This window comes from Penicillium subrubescens (assembly GCF_028828155.1).
Source record: "Penicillium subrubescens strain IBT 31985 chromosome Unknown utg000005l_segment0_segment0, whole genome shotgun sequence".
Taxonomy (NCBI): Eukaryota; Fungi; Ascomycota; class Eurotiomycetes; order Eurotiales; family Aspergillaceae; genus Penicillium; species Penicillium subrubescens.
Window position 1 is genome coordinate 518,295 of NW_026643155.1, and position 15,964 is coordinate 534,258.

At 47.2% G+C, this 15,964-nt stretch overlaps 8 protein-coding genes across 8 annotated transcripts; 4 read left to right on the plus strand and 4 right to left on the minus strand.

Moving 5' to 3' along the window:
* Positions 1-1,503: 1,503 nt before the first annotated feature.
* On the plus strand, positions 1,504-1,806 carry N7473_006725 (uncharacterized protein; the record flags this gene model as incomplete). Its single annotated transcript, XM_057152665.1, has 1 exon — positions 1,504-1,806. The coding sequence occupies one exon, from the start codon at positions 1,504-1,506 to the stop codon at positions 1,804-1,806; it is 303 nt and encodes a 100-aa protein (XP_057007003.1).
* Positions 1,807-2,535: 729 nt separating this feature from the next.
* N7473_006726 (uncharacterized protein) lies at positions 2,536-2,754 on the plus strand (the record flags this gene model as incomplete). The annotated part of the gene is made up of 1 exon (XM_057152666.1): positions 2,536-2,754. The coding sequence occupies one exon, from the start codon at positions 2,536-2,538 to the stop codon at positions 2,752-2,754; it is 219 nt and encodes a 72-aa protein (XP_057007004.1).
* Positions 2,755-2,877: 123 nt separating this feature from the next.
* N7473_006727 (uncharacterized protein) lies at positions 2,878-3,384 on the plus strand (the record flags this gene model as incomplete). The annotated part of the gene is made up of 1 exon (XM_057152667.1): positions 2,878-3,384. The coding sequence occupies one exon, from the start codon at positions 2,878-2,880 to the stop codon at positions 3,382-3,384; it is 507 nt and encodes a 168-aa protein (XP_057007005.1).
* Positions 3,385-5,539: 2,155 nt separating this feature from the next.
* Positions 5,540-7,527, minus strand: N7473_006728 (uncharacterized protein). Its single transcript, XM_057152668.1, has 4 exons — positions 7,414-7,527; positions 6,996-7,345; positions 6,114-6,930; positions 5,540-6,054 (listed from the first exon to the last, which is right to left on the minus strand). Exons 1-4 carry the CDS (start codon positions 7,462-7,464, stop codon positions 5,563-5,565), a joined length of 1,710 nt encoding a protein of 569 aa, XP_057007006.1. The 5' UTR covers positions 7,465-7,527; the 3' UTR covers positions 5,540-5,562.
* Positions 7,528-7,886: 359 nt separating this feature from the next.
* On the minus strand, positions 7,887-8,996 carry N7473_006729 (ankyrin repeat domain-containing protein; the record flags this gene model as incomplete). The annotated part of the gene is made up of 1 exon (XM_057152669.1): positions 7,887-8,996. The coding sequence occupies one exon, from the start codon at positions 8,994-8,996 to the stop codon at positions 7,887-7,889; it is 1,110 nt and encodes a 369-aa protein (XP_057007007.1).
* A 1,155-nt stretch (positions 8,997-10,151) lies between these two features.
* N7473_006730 (FAD-binding monooxygenase) lies at positions 10,152-11,673 on the plus strand (the record flags this gene model as incomplete). Its single annotated transcript, XM_057152670.1, has 5 exons — positions 10,152-10,387; positions 10,452-10,707; positions 10,778-11,068; positions 11,131-11,281; positions 11,342-11,673. The coding sequence occupies 5 exons, from the start codon at positions 10,152-10,154 to the stop codon at positions 11,671-11,673; spliced, it is 1,266 nt and encodes a 421-aa protein (XP_057007008.1).
* Positions 11,674-12,363: 690 nt separating this feature from the next.
* On the minus strand, positions 12,364-13,748 carry N7473_006731 (uncharacterized protein; the record flags this gene model as incomplete). The annotated part of the gene is made up of 2 exons (XM_057152671.1): positions 12,364-13,654; positions 13,714-13,748. The coding sequence occupies 2 exons, from the start codon at positions 13,746-13,748 to the stop codon at positions 12,364-12,366; spliced, it is 1,326 nt and encodes a 441-aa protein (XP_057007009.1).
* A 1,273-nt stretch (positions 13,749-15,021) lies between these two features.
* On the minus strand, positions 15,022-15,863 carry N7473_006732 (uncharacterized protein; the record flags this gene model as incomplete). The annotated part of the gene is made up of 2 exons (XM_057152672.1): positions 15,022-15,520; positions 15,631-15,863. The coding sequence occupies 2 exons, from the start codon at positions 15,861-15,863 to the stop codon at positions 15,022-15,024; spliced, it is 732 nt and encodes a 243-aa protein (XP_057007010.1).
* Between the last annotated feature and the right edge of the window lie 101 nt (positions 15,864-15,964).

Consider the following 15,964-nt stretch of genomic DNA (forward strand, 5'->3'; position numbering starts at 1 on the left):
CAACGTCCAGTATCCGGTACAAACAATGGTGAGCCCCACCAGACAAAGACTACTAAACCACCAATCAGTCTGTCTCGAAAGTAGTCAAGATGAAAATGAAGACCCTATATGTATGAATGGCCTTGATCTCTTTCCAATTTTGTCTATTTAGCATTTGTTATTAGCTATTTTTTTTCGCTTTCTTAGTCTTCTCGATGATCTTCGCGGCCTGAAAGCGTTAGACAAGAATGAACGTTATCCTCATATGTAGCATTTTTATTGCAAATTCCACGTTGGACTTTTCTGGAGGCTATCTAGAGCATACACGACTAGTTACTTTCAAAATATCAAAATACCGGAACGAATACTAGCTTAGGTGCTGGTAATGACCTCGTAACAGAACTCTGGGTCTAGATTCTTAGCACCCAGCCAGCTCAGAATTACCCGATCATGCAGTAGTCAAAAAATATTATCATGCCCAATAAATTGATGTTTTAGTCATATTCAATAAGCATTCAATTAAGCACTACATCATTCTTCATCAAAGAAAAGAACAAGCCCGCATCAGTTGGAAGACATCAACTAACTATACTTCGGCAATAGCTGTTCATAAAAAAATGAAGTTATTTTGAGAAGACCTGCAAGTGGAAATCTTTAGCCAGGCTGCCTTTCTAAAAGCATGGCTTTCACATGGCGATGCGACTTTCTAAGCAGCGCTCCGTAATAGTTGGCACCTCGAACGCCTGTGGTGGTTTAGAGATGTCGGTGCCTAATTGATGCCTAACGAGGTGGCCTATAGCGGCCAAACAGCAAAACAGACCAAATAATGCCTTGGCCTTCGGCCGTCGTTTGATCCCTTAAATTTGCCTTGTTTGTGTCTCACTATCAGCCTCCCTCTACTGGTGTCCAGAGACTTGAAGTGCAAGGAGGAAAAGATTCTTTGTTTTTGCGTGATAAGGCGTTTTTTTGGAGATTTTTAATCCGGATGAGTAGGTCGGAAAGGGTGGCGTTTCGCTGCCAGTGAATACATAGACATATAGTCACGTTGACTCCTGATCCGTTACATTCTGCCAGTAGAATGGTGTTGCAAAAAACCCAAGCTTGATTGTTTGGCGTCAAAAAGGAGCCGCAGGTTGGTGACGCGACGATCACATGGATGGTTGCTTATTTCCCCTCATCCTCTCACAACTACCTTTCCATTATTTATCACCATGCATAGTCCTTTCAAATCTGCTCTCTCTCCCTTTCTGACCTGATTGATAGCCTCTTTGCAACTAAGCTGTAACGTCACTCTCAAAGATCTATATATCTTTACCGCAGCCGCCACAATGGATCAATATCGAGACCCACCTGACACTCTTCAGCCTTATGGTATTACTTTGGACAACAGTGGCGACATCCCACTTCAAGTCCCCGGCTTTGGAGAGATCCCAATGCGCTTCGTGCTCCTATGCTACGAGCGGTTTGCCCACGGAATATTGGAGTGGCGACAAGCCCCTGCTGTGACTGCCCGTGAGTTTTGCCATGGTTGCCGTCATGGAGCAGCTCACCGACCGCCCCGGATGGATTGTCAATATATTCGACGACCAAGTTGTCGCGGATTGGCGAAAGGAGGTTGTTGCCACAAACTCCCTAATCAGCGAGATGGCGTGGACCTGGTGTGTGAAAGAGCTGCGTGACAAAGCACTGGATTTTCACGAGAAACAACATATCCGGGTGCTATATACAGGAGCTTGTGTATGCAAGTCGGATACGGCGGATCTGAGAGCTCTGAGTGAGGCGTTTCAACAGTCGGTTCCTTCTGTACTCGAGCAGCAGCAGGATTAGGGGAAACTTGATTGGCGGTCAAACCAGGCGTTAAGCCTGGTAGATCCGTCACTTTTTCCTTTGACATATGCGAGAAGTTCGGTATTAATGGATGGAGGGAAGGTTGATCTACAGCACATCTGGGAGTCACAACCTAGTGCGGTCGCTTCGCCAAAGCACTTCGATAGGCGGGAACACTCTGATGACTTCCAGAAAGAGATAGAGAAAGCTCGCAAAGCTTGTGATCTATCTAGGGGGCTTTCTCCTTATTCTGCTTTTGGCCACCCAAATTACGCCAGGTTCTATCGCTGGGGCTCAAATTATCAATTTCTTCCTTGCGACGTGGAGTTTATTAAGGACCCCGGAACTGAGGTGCAGATTACATCATATATTAAAAATCTACATCCGATGCATACGGGACTGCACCAGGCCATTGAGGATTTCCTTAGCAATCAAGCCGTGGAATGACTGTCTGGTTAAGGGCCAGCCTGCTTGGGGCGATCTTGAGAACCAAGGGCAGTTGGGGCCTATACCACTTCGAATAACCACATACGGGATTGAATGGGAGAACGAGCTTCCTGATTGGGCTGTCGCTTTTAATGTGCCTTCGGAATCCAGAAAACGGAGATAGCGCGACGCCGAAGAGAGGTTACAGAATGCTAGGAATGACAAGTCTCCCGAGGGCCCGACTAGGCACTCGGAAGCGTTCGGTGCGTTAACGCCGTTAAGAGATGTCAAGCGAAATTGAATATGGAGTTGCCGCCCCTGAAATCGAAACTATGGCAACAGGCCAAGGCATATATTAAACTTCCTGAGGATGGCTCTCAGACCGCCGTTGAGGTTCCAGAAGACTGGGCAGATAGGTCGGAGCCGTGGCTCTTGCTCAAACGAAAGGCAGAGTGCGCAGTTCGCTTCAAGCATCCAGAGCCAGGAACATCCTTTTTGTATGATGACTGGATGAAAGGCTGACACAACGACAAGGCTATCATCGATATGGTCGAAAACCGGAAAATCAGAATCCCACCCCATGCACCTTATACCATCAGTCTTCAGGACAAGTTTCGGAAGTAGGGCTTACAGGTTATTGTGAAGATGGAAAACATCGAACTCACCCCTCAGACCCCCAGCTATTCTAACAATACCTGGGAGCTCGAAGGTCAGAGTAATGAGCACATTGTGGCCGTGGCCGTCTTCGCGTACGAAGTTGCGAATATTATACAGCCCGGGATCGAATTTCGCCAGCACACCAACCTGAAAAATTCCTACTATCAGTACTACGAGGAAGTCTTTCCAACAATAGATGATGGATGGAGAGATCTTTATCCCTCTAGGGTTGGAAAGTCGTACGAAAAGGAATTCAAAGCAATGGCGAGTATCCTAGGATTTGCACCGCGAGACCTGTCCGCGAGGTTCGACAGCGGTATGTCTTTCCAAACCACGGGTTCTGTCGCGACCCCACAGGGGCGACTAGTCACATTTCCCAATGTCCTAGAGCACCGACTGGAACCATTCGAACTGTCTGACCCAACGCGTCCTGGGCATTATCGGTACATCAAGCTATACTTGGTTGACCCGCAATGTACCACCTCAACGGCTTGACTGGTGGGCAGACGAAGTGAGCAAAGACTTTGGCTCGTCTGGATTGCCTCGCGAATTGTTGGATGCGATTTTCCAGGAAGTAGACGGCTGGCCATTGGGATGCATGGACCGAGAGAACCATTGGAACGAATTGATTCGGCTGGCTAATATGCGGACCTGGTTCCGGGAATCGATAGTATGAAAGGTAGATTGGTTACATAAAGTTCCCCCATCTTCTTTGAACAGGCCTACGGAGGTATTGAATGGCCCCAGGCTCATTTGAGTGACCGAAACGATATGAACATATAAAATTAGGTCTGAATTATGTCCGCTTCTCCCAAGATGGACCCAGCATCATGCCCTTCATTCCAGACGCTTAATAAGAAATGAAATATTGAAACTTGATGTATGTGACCCCGCAAGAAGTCTCCACAGTCCTACGCGTTGTACTAAGCCGCAGCCAAGGTCTAGTCCACTAAATTTCTGGATTCCGAAAAATGGCCCCCAAACAGTATGACTTAACAACACACGAGCTGCTTGAAAGAGTTTTACCGCGACCAAGATTAATGGTGAAAGAAAATGCCCCATACTCTCTTTCAAAAGGAACAGGCTATGGGCGGGACAATCTATCTCAAGCTCACATTGTCAGCTCTTGATTAAACCAACAAGGAACAACCAGGGGCCGGTCGTACTTTTGGAGAGTCTGCATAGCGCCCAAGCGCCCACATCACCACTGTAGTATGATTCATGTCAATCGATTTCTGTCATAGCCAATAAGATACACCAGTTCGATGCGCGAACTAGCAACGTTCCACTCGGCCTCGGGTCTATTCACATGAAAGAACAAATAAGGCTGAAAGGGCGCCCACTCGCGCGTGGCCCGCTCTCTTTTCCTTGCCCCGTAATTACTGCGTATAATAATGACACTCGACTGGAAAATCAGAGGAACAATAACTTGTGCCAGTATTGCTCTTGATGGAATACTCTTTTTCCTTCTCTTTGGTGTTGCGATTACAACATGGGTGCTCCATCGACAACAACGATTCGGTCTCGGGATTGTGCCAATAAAGACCTTCATCATTTGCTTACTGGCATTGACAATGTGAGTGAAAAATCTCGATAACAAATATATCCAAATTAATCGAGCTGATCATGGGGCTTTCAGGGCTGAATGTTTTGGGTTGTCTCTCTTGCACTTGGATCCTAGGTACTACCATCCGAATTCCTCTACGATCTCGGCACGACCCTTCTATTCTATGTGTTCTATGCTCTGTTCCATGGTCTCATAGGAAGCCTTCCTGGAACAGATACAGGGTATCCGAAGACCGAATTCTTCCACTGGGGCTTGATAGGCATTATCGCGATTGCGGGAATAATCGAATGGACCCTCTACGTTCTGACCGTGGTCGCCTTATCGAATTTCCACTTTTGGTCCATGGTCTGGAAAATCACGGAGACGGCGACAATAATTATTCGCTGGCTGGTTTCATGGGAGATTCTGACATGGTCAATCGTGTTATCCATTAGGACTGTTAGATTGAGGGCAGATGTGATGGTGAGGGAGTTCGCTTGTGTCTTTCTTATTATCCGCTAATTTTTCCACGTGCCTTCATTATTATACGCGGTCGCATGCGTATTTTTCTGCGTTAACTGGTTTACTTGGATCTGTTTTGATATTGTGTCCTACCTTGTCTTGCAATACTCCATGTCAAACACCGGTGTTTATGCCATCCGTATTGCCCAAGTCATCCTGTGCGCGTGCTTCTATCCTTCTATTCTCATATGCTGCTTGAGATGGGGAATGAACTGTCGGTCTTTGGTCGATCCTAAAACAACACACGGGATGAAGCACCCGAGAACTGTTCTCGTTGAGGTGGACAGCGGAATACCGATAACGGAGGCGGATTCGAAGCCCGAGGCGGAAGTGGACTCGTCCAAGCCTATAGTCGAGGCTGAGTCAAGATCTGTCACTGAATCGAGCTCCCAACCTGTCCTGTAGACAGACGTTGGCACATATTCTCTTTTTCTCAGCTTAATCTTTATTGATTCTGTATGAAAATATCCATGAGGCAAATAGTAAGCATTGCCTTGGCATATCTGAAGATTTGAAGAGAATATTTATTTGAATTCAGTAACTTGAAAGTAAAGATATTGGTAGATGACAAGTGATTGTGATTGGTTGTGTTCGCTAACACTATGTTAATTTGAAAGTGGAAAGGCTTGATCTTTGAATACACGAGGAGACCTGCTAAGTCGTTGGGGCTTTGAATCTGCGTTGAATTGACGCGTAGAATTCCAATGGGCCATATTGCGCTCCTGGAATTCTCTAAACCAACGGTCATCGTCGCTTTCCAACTCTTTGAGACGCGGCTCGTCATTGCCTTCAATAGGAGCGTAGATCTCAAATACCTTCGCGCAATTTCCTTCTGCGCGGGCATACATTGGCTGCCATTGACGAAACCAACGCAAGTTTTCGCCTGTTTTCAGCGTAATCGTCTCCAGCACGGACGGTCCTCTGAGTTCAAAGAACCGCTTTCCAAAGTCTTGTGCTTTTGACTCTGTCAAAACTTGAGGAAAATCCTCCTCCATTGAAGGATTTTCTTCCGCATGAGCAATACCTAGACCGATATGGATGGAAAGTCGATGAAGATTCTTAAAGCCGGTTGCTAGAGCCCTAACAATATCGTCGGGCTAAACAGACAACGATTAGCTCCAGTATTGGGGAAAAAAAAGTCCCGGCCATGACTTACCCATGTTCCATTCGGATCCAAATCAATTTCGAGGCTTGTAAGCTTGGGGCAATGCCGACTTAAGTTTCCTATCTGCTCAGCATCCAGAGTCTGTCTTTCCCTATCTGGTTCTTCGATCTCATGTAAGCAAACATGCTTCAGACTAGATTGATGAAGTACCGAGTTTAATGAAGGGACTGCTCCTTTCGCGGTCAGGCTTTCCAGAGAATCAATTGAACGCAAAAAGCCGTCAAGCCCGGCCGAAGAGCTCAGAGGATCGTAGCTAGTGATTTGAAATTCTTTTAAATTGACAACCTTCCCCGTGGCTAGCTCCAAAAGCCCTGGGGTAGATTGGACACCGAGACTGAGTGACCGTAGTCTTTCCCAAGGAAAACTATCTCGCCAGAGAGCCGCTTCATCTCCTTCAACACTATAACCACTCAGCGAGAGGCTTGTAAGTGGTGGGAATTTTGCACCTTCGGGAAGATCAAGCTCCGATATCCTGGTAGGAGAAGGACGTCCACCCATCACGCAGCCTCCTTGCAGCCAATTGACAGATACTGACAGTTCTTCAAGATTCGGAAAGGCATTGAAAAGGTCATGCAAAGCCAACTCCTGCGGCTCCCACGGGCGAGCCCTGGTTCTTTTTTCTGCCTCTGAAAGGTCTCTGGGAGCTCTAGCTTTGGCATCTACAGAGGTGTGCAATTTCTGCACAAAGGGCATCTTAGTATTGACCCTAGTTCTGCCATATTCCCCCAGGAGATGAAGCTTCGGTGCTTTTTTATGGCCGAGGAGGACCTTCACAAAGCCATCTGTTATCGGAAGGTCGTCGTGGTAGCTACACTGAATATTAGCATGCACCGACCAACTATGTAGAGAATCGGAAAAGTCGTTTCAACCTACTGTATAGTCTCTAAATTTGGCAGCCTATTTACCAAAGTAGCGAGAACATCGTTCGGCGGCTGCAACATTCGCCAAACACGATCAGGGTTTCCTTCCTCAAAAGTCATCTCACGGACAAAGCTCCGTAACAGATCATTGCGGTTATCCAACAGTCTGCACAAGAGGCCAAAGGAAAGCTTCTCAGCCTCATCTTGTGTCTTCACTTCTTCATCATCGGGGAGCTTGGACCAGTGGCTTCCGTCGATGGGCGAGCCACGGAAAATAAGGGACCGGTATAAGAAAGGGGTTGCGATTACATCAAATGATCTGCATACACTGCACACGTTGCTGAGATCATTCCTAGTAGTTAACTTTGAGGCATCCCAGGGTAAGTCGGATTCTAGAGGACGCATCAGAAAGGACCCTAGTATAAACATACAAATTGAAAAACCATAGACCATATCTCCTGTATCATAATGGGCGCATTCATGGCTTGGAATTTTCTCTGCTCGAAGATGGAGCTGGGTGGAATTTTGTGCAAAGGGAAGATGTGAGATCAGGCAGATTTCCCTGAGGTTAGGGGGGCAATTTGGGGGTCTTCGGTTGTTTTTGGAGCCGCATACATCACGTGATCTCAAGAGCAGGGTTGGCGAGATTAAAAGAGATGGCGATGCGTTTGATCCTATCTTCGAAATGAACCTTCGAGGGTGTGCGAGCGGAGCTTACCCCCCACCGATGGCAGACCTCCCTATGGGCCGGGTTTCTCTCTCATACCTACCTGGCGAGGTGCAACGCTTTTCACGCCGGAGATACACGCAGCAACTGGTTTCTCATCGCAGTGAAATTACTTGAATCGACTTCTGCCGAATTTTTTCAAAGATATGGTTTGCTTCTATTAAAGCCTAGGAGGTTCTAGCTCTGGGAAGTCTGGAGACCTGCTTTGTTCCTGGCTGCCAGCCCTTGCTCGATCACTTTCTCCATTTCTTCGCCCCAAAAAGAAGCGTAAGACGCCGCACTTCCAAAGCTGCCCTTTGCGAATGGATCTGCTCCTTGTTCTAGGAGCCACTTGACACGCTCAATCGCTCCAGCCATTACTGCGTGGACAATCGCATATTGAGGCTCCATATGCCGTGATTCAACCTTGTAGTTTAAAACCGCCCCATTCTCGACCAATAAATGCATCACAGGTATTCTGCCAGCATCGAATTCCTTGCTTGGCTTGACGCGTCCGACATGTGGATTTGCTCCTTCGGGACAAACACCAGCAGCATAGTGCAAGGGTGCTCCATTCTGGATACGAGCACCGGCCTCCAACAGCATTCGGACTGCTTCGACACTGCCGCGCGCCGCAGCGTTTTCGAGAGCATTGCATGACTTGGTATCAGAGTTACCATGCCTGTCATGAAAGTCTTTTTGTGGTCCGAGATTGGGATTCGCGCCGTTTGCCAGAAACCAAGATAGTAGAGGTAAGTTATTGACTAATCTTGGAAGTAGTACAGCACCATACAGGCCCGGGGTATTGGGAGTCCAGCCATAAGCAGTGAAGAGCTCGAAAAGGGGGATTTGTTTATTGACTGGCGCTTTGAGAATAAAATCTGGTGTTTGTCTAGCAATTGGAGCGCCATTCGAAAGTAGGCATCGAGCGGTCTCGACATTTCCAGCTCGAAGGGCGATCAAGAGACCCCGATGAAGAAACGCCGGTGTCCGAGGCTTAGAGGTGACAGTCTCTTCAATCGTAGATACTGGGCCACCACGGCATGCGAAGTCAAAGGATGAAAGAGGCGACGGCTCGAGGCATTTATGATCGAAATCTTCTGGCTCCAGTGTGGGTAGATCATCAAAATGGGAACCCATTACCATAGAACGAGGTTGGGTGCTTTGGCTTGGTTGGTGCGTTTTATTTTGCTGAATTGCGGCTAATTGCTGCTGCCTTGCCATCTTTTGGATTTGTTGTTGACGTGCCTTCATCACCAAATCCTGCTGAAGCTGCGCTCGAGATGCCATTTTGTCAGGCTTGCTCATTTGGTTTTCACGAAAGTCTGAACTTCGTAAATAAATGAGGCTATGGCAGCCAAGGGATGTTGAGCCCTGCCTGGGACCGGTGGACCGGTCGCGGAAAATGAGCGAAGGCGAAAAGATAATGCCGCCGTCGTTCCAAGACAGAAATCTTCAGGGGCCAAAAAGATCCGCCCGCGGAACTCGTACGATCGGTGCTTTGCTAGCCACTCTAGGCTGGTCAATCGAGAAGGACTCGCCAAGGAGTCAAAAGTTGAGAATCATGACAGCGATGGCTGGCGCTTATGTGGTGTCTAATTTGGGGGCGAGGATCGATCCACTCATGAAGCACCTCCAATGCTGAGCGCCAAGTTGGATCAGAGGCCGTGTCAGTATGATTTGGGGCCGATTCTTAATAACAAAAGAGCTAGGAGGAATTTTGGGATTATGGTAAAACACTTTTCACGTATTTCAATTGACTCTTTGTTGAAGTTGGATCTGCTAATATATTGTATTTTATTGAAGGACCGACTTCATTTTCTGGTCAGCTTTACATTTCTGCCTTACCTCGAGCAGCAGAAGACTGAAATCTAGAAGACTTGGGTAAATAAGATTTAAGCCCCTTATAATATTCTCTTTGAATTTAAATACAAGGAACTCCTCCAGTCTAGACTTCTGCTGGCCTGAATATTCTCGTTCCTGTTCCGTGATAAGCGAAATTGGGAGTTCGCAAGGGATAAAATCATGCCCGAAAGGCAGAGAACACCACGCCACCACGCCAGCGAGTCGGAGTTGCACCGAGGGTATGGAGCTTTTAATATCAGCGACAAGCCCATAGAACTGTCTCTCTCTCGCTTTGCGGGAATTACCTTTACAGTTTTGACCTAGGACTCAGGCTCTCCTCGGTCGGAAAGATTGCCAAACATGGTTTTTACAGACCTTACTTCTCTCCGGATGTTATCTCTAGTGTGTTTAAAAAAATGCGAGTTTTTACCATACATCCATCTTGACAAAAAGCCATTAGCAATGCATGACATATTCCGACATGAGAATGGCGTGCTATGGCGGGGGATCATTAAATTGATAAGCACGAGGAACGTACCGCGATTACTGACATATATATACGTATCCTCAATTGATTGTATCACAGAGACAGACAGTCAATAACACTCCTCAATAGCTATGGTTGGACGGACGCTCATTGATGTTGCCATTATTGGTGGCGGACCAGGAGGGCTGGGCACGGCCATTGCCCTATCTCAACTTCCGTTCGTTCATGTCACTCTTTATGAGAAGAACCCGGAGCCTCGAGAAGCCGGTGCGGGGATAAGTCTCAGTACGAATGCATGGAAAGTACTGGACTTACTTGGAGCCAGCGACGGCGTCAAGGGAGGATCCAAATCAAACACACATCAACGGTACACTGGAACACTTGGATTGTGACTATTGATGCCATTGCATTCTAATCAATTTTACAATTAGGAATGCCCACACAGGCGCAATTCTCAGCGTTGTCAAATCGCCTGAAAATTCCAAGGCAGACTCCCGCGGCGCGATTCGTGCCCGTCGAACACGCCTCCAATCGGCTCTCCTTTCGCAAGTCCCGGAAGGAATCCTCCAATATGACAAGAAGCTCACTTATCTAGAGACTCTGCCGGGTGGCGGAGTCCGGTTACTGTTTCATGACCAGACAGAGGCAGTTGCAGATCTTGTCGTCGGGGCGGATGGAATACAATCGGTTTGTCGAGCCCTATGATAATCCCGTTTCAAAATCGAAATACCAGGGCTGACAATGATCTATACCGCAGATTGTTCGGCGGACGCTTTTACCAGGCCATCACCTGTCTTTCACAGGAACAATTGCGTGGCGAGTGATTGTTCCTAAAGCAAACCTGACTCATATCCCGGACATCACGTCTTTTACAAGCTGGTGGTGGGGTGAATCCGGTCATGTCTACTTGTCAGATGTCGACGATGACGACGAGGAAAATCCGCACTTCGAAATCACCGTGCGGGGATATCGTGAGCCGGAGATCTCTGGGAAGACTGTTGTCTGGGGAATCCCTGCTACCAACGACCGCGTAGCGTCTCGCGTTCAGGTACAAGGTCCATTCTTTTTTTTTCTACATGGCTTGACTTTTCACGCTGACTTTTTGACAAGAACTATGATCAGCGAATTAAAGACGCTGTAAACGTCGTGCCTGAAGGTTTGTGGAGAGAATTCGCCATGTTCGCTGGTCCACGACTAGATAGGATCATTGGCTGGGACAACAGGGTCGCACTTATTGGAGATGCCAGTCATCCTCTCTCTGGTAAGATCTCAGCCTCGTTCCCAAAGCCTTTAGTATACAGGGAATCACAATTTTCTTTAGGAGCTTTTGGTTCCGGTGCAACATTCGCCATGGAAGATGGATGGATTCTTGCACGGGCCCTGGAACATACTCAATCGCTTTCCCTTCCAGTGGGAGACGCTCTCGAAATTTTCAACACTATTCGGTCTCCATATTATGCAAGAATGTATGAGCATCTTGACGAATCGGAAGAGAGGTTGCGAAAATCTCGACAAGAAAGTGAAACCTTCGACGACTTCCTGAACGCTAAGATTAAGTATTTTCTTTACGGGGACAAGGACTTCATTTACAAAAATGATATCCAAAAGGTTTGGGAAGAGTATATAGTGTCAGCGGACAGACTGGTTCGTTAAATACTTTGGGATCTAAGACATTCAACTTCACACTCAATATAGAAAAAGAAAACAGCCACTTCGCCTGACTATAGCTTCAAGGGACTCTTGTGTATTCTGATTTTAGGCCAACGCCAAGGTCAGTGGCACGTCCTCCTCACCTGCAAAAAAGAGAGTACACGCGTATTTTCTCTGACCTAAATTTAACCTGAATCAGTGTGCCCCCCCCAATCCGCTGGCCGGGTTTCAGAGAATACATCTATGGAACGTCCATCGCGACACTTACCGAAAAAGGGCGGAGTCAGATTCAAATCTCGTCAATGGAGGTCTTTGAAGCGTCTTATGACTTGCCGACTCAGTCACACCTCATTGGGAATTTTCTGGCCAACGAAACCGACCCTTACTTTTTGTGGCAATATGATCCAGCTTAGCCGTGCCCAAAGTGCTGTTCACGGACCAGGACGCGAGCAGCATCATTTAAGTCCTTCTGTAATTTACAGTAATGCAGGGCTCTTTGAATGGGTATTGCTTGGTTTCTGACTCATGATTTTATCACAATGAGATACGTCTTCAAGCCAGACTTTATAAATTTGTATGGAACGGTGTTCTACGAAAAGCGATCACTGAACATAATCTTGACCAAAGTATTTCCGATTTACAGGCAACTAACTAGCTTGCATGTATCATCGAGACCAAAGATCCCGCTTGAAATCACACCGTAGCCAAGTAGCTTCGAACAGGCACATTATCCTCCCTGCCTGGCTCAGGGAACCCAGACACATTGACTCCTTTCCGGAAAAGCAAGCAGTGAGTAGATCCGCCAAAGTGGAACATGCCGATTTCATCACCCTTCTTCAGATGATCACCTTCTTTGACTGTGATGTCACAGGTAGACACTTCTGCCATTCCCACGCCGATAAACGCTATCAACCCGATTGCAGGCTCGTCTGCCTCAATGAAGATGAGGGCACGCGTGGCAGTTGCCGTGATGTACGACTGCGAGATGGTCTGACCTTCCAAGTCAATATCCGCTGTATGAGCTTGCGGGTTACCAACACCCTCAAACAATGGCTCAGAATAGTAAGTGCCATCCACAACGTAGGCCTTCACAACTTTTCCGCTGACGGGCGCATGCCAGCGGTGATAGCTCAAGGCGCTCAGGAATGCCTGGTAGATCGTACCACCAACGAATTGCGAGGCAAGCTCGTCATGATCAAGCATATCGAGCACAGAATACGGCTGGCTCTTGATCCAGAAATGATCGCGAGCACGAACATTGTGGGCGAGTCGGTATGGCTTGGATTCACACGCGTTGGCAATCACACGACCGTTATCAGGTTCAGCGACCGGGCGCATCCCCTCAGAGAACTGTCTGGTGAAGAAATCATCCCAGGATTGGAAGCCAAAATGCGGTGCAGACGGGTCACACTGGAACATGTCTTGAAATTTCAAGTCTTCAGCCATAGTTGGACCGACTCTTGCTGCGAGTGTCAGGTCGCGATGACCTGTCTCACCGAACCAACCATGGGAGGTGGTGTTCAAAACCTCAGCTGAAGCGGGAGATTTCAAGAATTCTCCCCATACATTAAGCACTTTCTTTAGCATGGCATTAATCTCGGGATCCAGGAAAGCTGCATAACCACTTGGAGTACCCATTGCCCAGTCGAGAACAGCATTGATGGGTAGACCGACCAGCCCGACTCGGTGGGCTTTGTCGGTCCATGATGGGGCTGACGTGAGAAGATGATTGAGGACTCGCAGGAAGTGATCATAATCACGGATCTGCACAGTACCAGTGGGATCTTTGCTGTACGGCCTCTTGTGGGGGACCTCTCTGAACATGCCCGTCAAGAGCATGTAGACCCTTGTGTTGCTTTCGATCAATTGCTTGAATTCTTGAAGAACTGGATGCAGAGCCTTGTCATCATGGTCTACTTGTTTGATCACCCCGCCAAGCCATTCACGATGGGCTGCATGGTCTGCTGGCATCCAACCGCCAACCCTGGTAGATTCTCGAGTTAGATAAAACAGTGGTCAAGTCTGGACTCGGAATATACACACCTGTGTAGGTGGTGGGCATCCTTCTTCGAAGGCATTTGGGAGGATAAGATCAGAAAATGCGATTATGAACTTCAAAATTTTTTTTTCGTTAACTCTGATCTCTTGTCAAAAAATTGCAAGAGGTGAAGTTGGTTGATGGAACGAAAAAAGCTTCGCTGCGACAATCCTCTTGGCAGGCGATCTATTTAAAATGTTTAGATATTTCTTTCCGATTACATCATCGTGACGGTTGTGGACGAATTAAAAGACAGGAGACAAGTCGTATCGTAAACACTCATGCCCGCCTTGTTAATAATCTCCACGTGTTGGCGACTTTTGCAGGAAAACCTGGAGACCATCCGACTATCCGGGGGAGATGATGTCATTTCCAGTTCCCTGTACTTGTGCCGATCTTGAGATCACTATACGTCTAGACATGGCCTGATTCTCGGAAGTATTCTACCCATTTTCAATAGTCATTTGATCTATCTCACGATGGATGGATTTTATTGCGAGGTTCTACGCCATGGAGTCCTGGGTGTGCTTATCAGATCGAGTGTGACGGTTAAAGTACTCCGAACACGGGAAGTGAGGTAATCTTTTAAGCTTATTTTCAGGCGTTCCATTCTCATTAATACTCAAACATTTATGTCTATCAGCAGCTTTTTCCATCTGCGGGAATTCCTTCTCTCATCTCGAGTCACAAACATATTGCCCCAGCCAACAACCTTCACATCCCCATGACTCGAAAGGCAACATAATCACTGATGTCACCTTAGACGGTCATGTTCACAAGAAACTCGATTGTCACTCAAAAGCCGTTAGGGTGAAGTACCTGCTGGTAGAACGCGTCTTGTGGTTTGTTTGCCTCCATTTCCTTGAGGCTATTCCCAACCCAGGAAACCACGAGCACGGTCCACCACCGCAGGATCTTTTGTCATTATTCGAATTAATCATTTATTAGGCAGCATCAAACGCGCGGATCTTCACTGGAGGAAAGTCCCGTTTGAGACCCGAAGAGCCCTGTAGGTTAGTGTGATTTTGATGCAGTGCCTGGTTCTCTCTCTATTTGGATCATTTCGCGGCATTCTCGAGGCTGTCAATTCTGGCAGCCGTGCTTGATATGGTCTGATGATAACTATGGCTACATTGATATTCTGCACTTGTCGAATATCGCAATAAATGCTTCTCTTATTGTCGCCAAAAAATAGCTATAGTAATCAAAAGCATTGTAGTATAATTTCAGCATGAATATCTAAAATCCCTTATCTAAATGCATCTCTTAACGGCCTATCTTAGGTCTTCCATCTTTTCATAGGTTCTATAAGATTAACAGAATGCTCCACAAGCACCAGCAGTCAAAGCACCAAAAACTTCAGCAGGAGCAAGACCAGCGGCACTGCCCAAAGAAAGCATCCCAGCAGTAACTCCAGAACACGCAACATCGCAGAACCAACTTCCTTTGCAAGTGATCTCAAAAGAAAGCTGCGATTGGACGGAATTATCTTGAGTGATGACAATCTGACCGTTTCTCGGATATTTGCACCCAATCCAATACTTCGGAATACCCCACTGAGAAGAATATGTAGTCTTCTCATACCAGCTCTTCGCCACTTGTAGACCAGCAGTGCCGTGTAAGGATTTGGCAACAGCATCGCTGCTAGGCTTGATAACATTTGTTTCTCCAGCAAACATGCATCGGTAAGAAATTGTGCAACTGTTGCCAACATCAAAGCTTGAGGTACGGCACCCATTTCCTTCGATAGCATTATAAACGATATGGAACACATCATTTGGATTGGGGAGCTTGACCTCATTCTTGTTCAAACTTGAATCAGTTACAAAAATTGCATCGGACGAGAGCGTCAGTGTCGATGTTGTTTTTCCGGCAGGAGCTGGAGCCGGATTCGGTGAATTGGCGGGCTTGTGATCACAGACATAAGCGGATGCGCATTCTGTACCATCATCAAGAGTGTAAATGCCACGTTTGTGGTGACCACGACAGAGAAAACCGTGCGATTCAAACCGAGGCCCGCCAGACCAGCAATTTGGGTATCCGAGTCTGGAACCGAAGGATCGATTACGGTGGTGAACTCATCACCGTTCGGCATCGTGCGTTTTAATGCTGATTTTCGCCAGGGATAAGATCCATCCCAAGGGACATCGGTCATCATTTGGGGAGTGACCCATTTGCCTCGTCTTCCAGGGGATACTCGGCACGAGAAACAGAAGCCAAGGAGGCGATCGTCATGAGAATGGGAAGTGAATACAT

What these genes read in the sequence shown, in the direction of transcription:
- N7473_006728 (XM_057152668.1), bottom strand. Translation starts at nt 7,464, where the DNA reads ATGAATGCGCCCATTATGATACAGGAGATATGGTCTATGGTTTTTCAA. An exon ending in CCAAATTTAGAGACTATACA is followed by an intron (nt 6,931 to 6,995) that starts GTAGGTTGAAAC and finishes TATTCAGTGTAG; the next exon opens with CTACCACGACGACCTTCCGA. An exon ending in TGGATCCGAATGGAACATGG is followed by an intron (nt 6,055 to 6,113) that starts GTAAGTCATGGC and finishes TTGTCTGTTTAG; the next exon opens with CCCGACGATATTGTTAGGGC.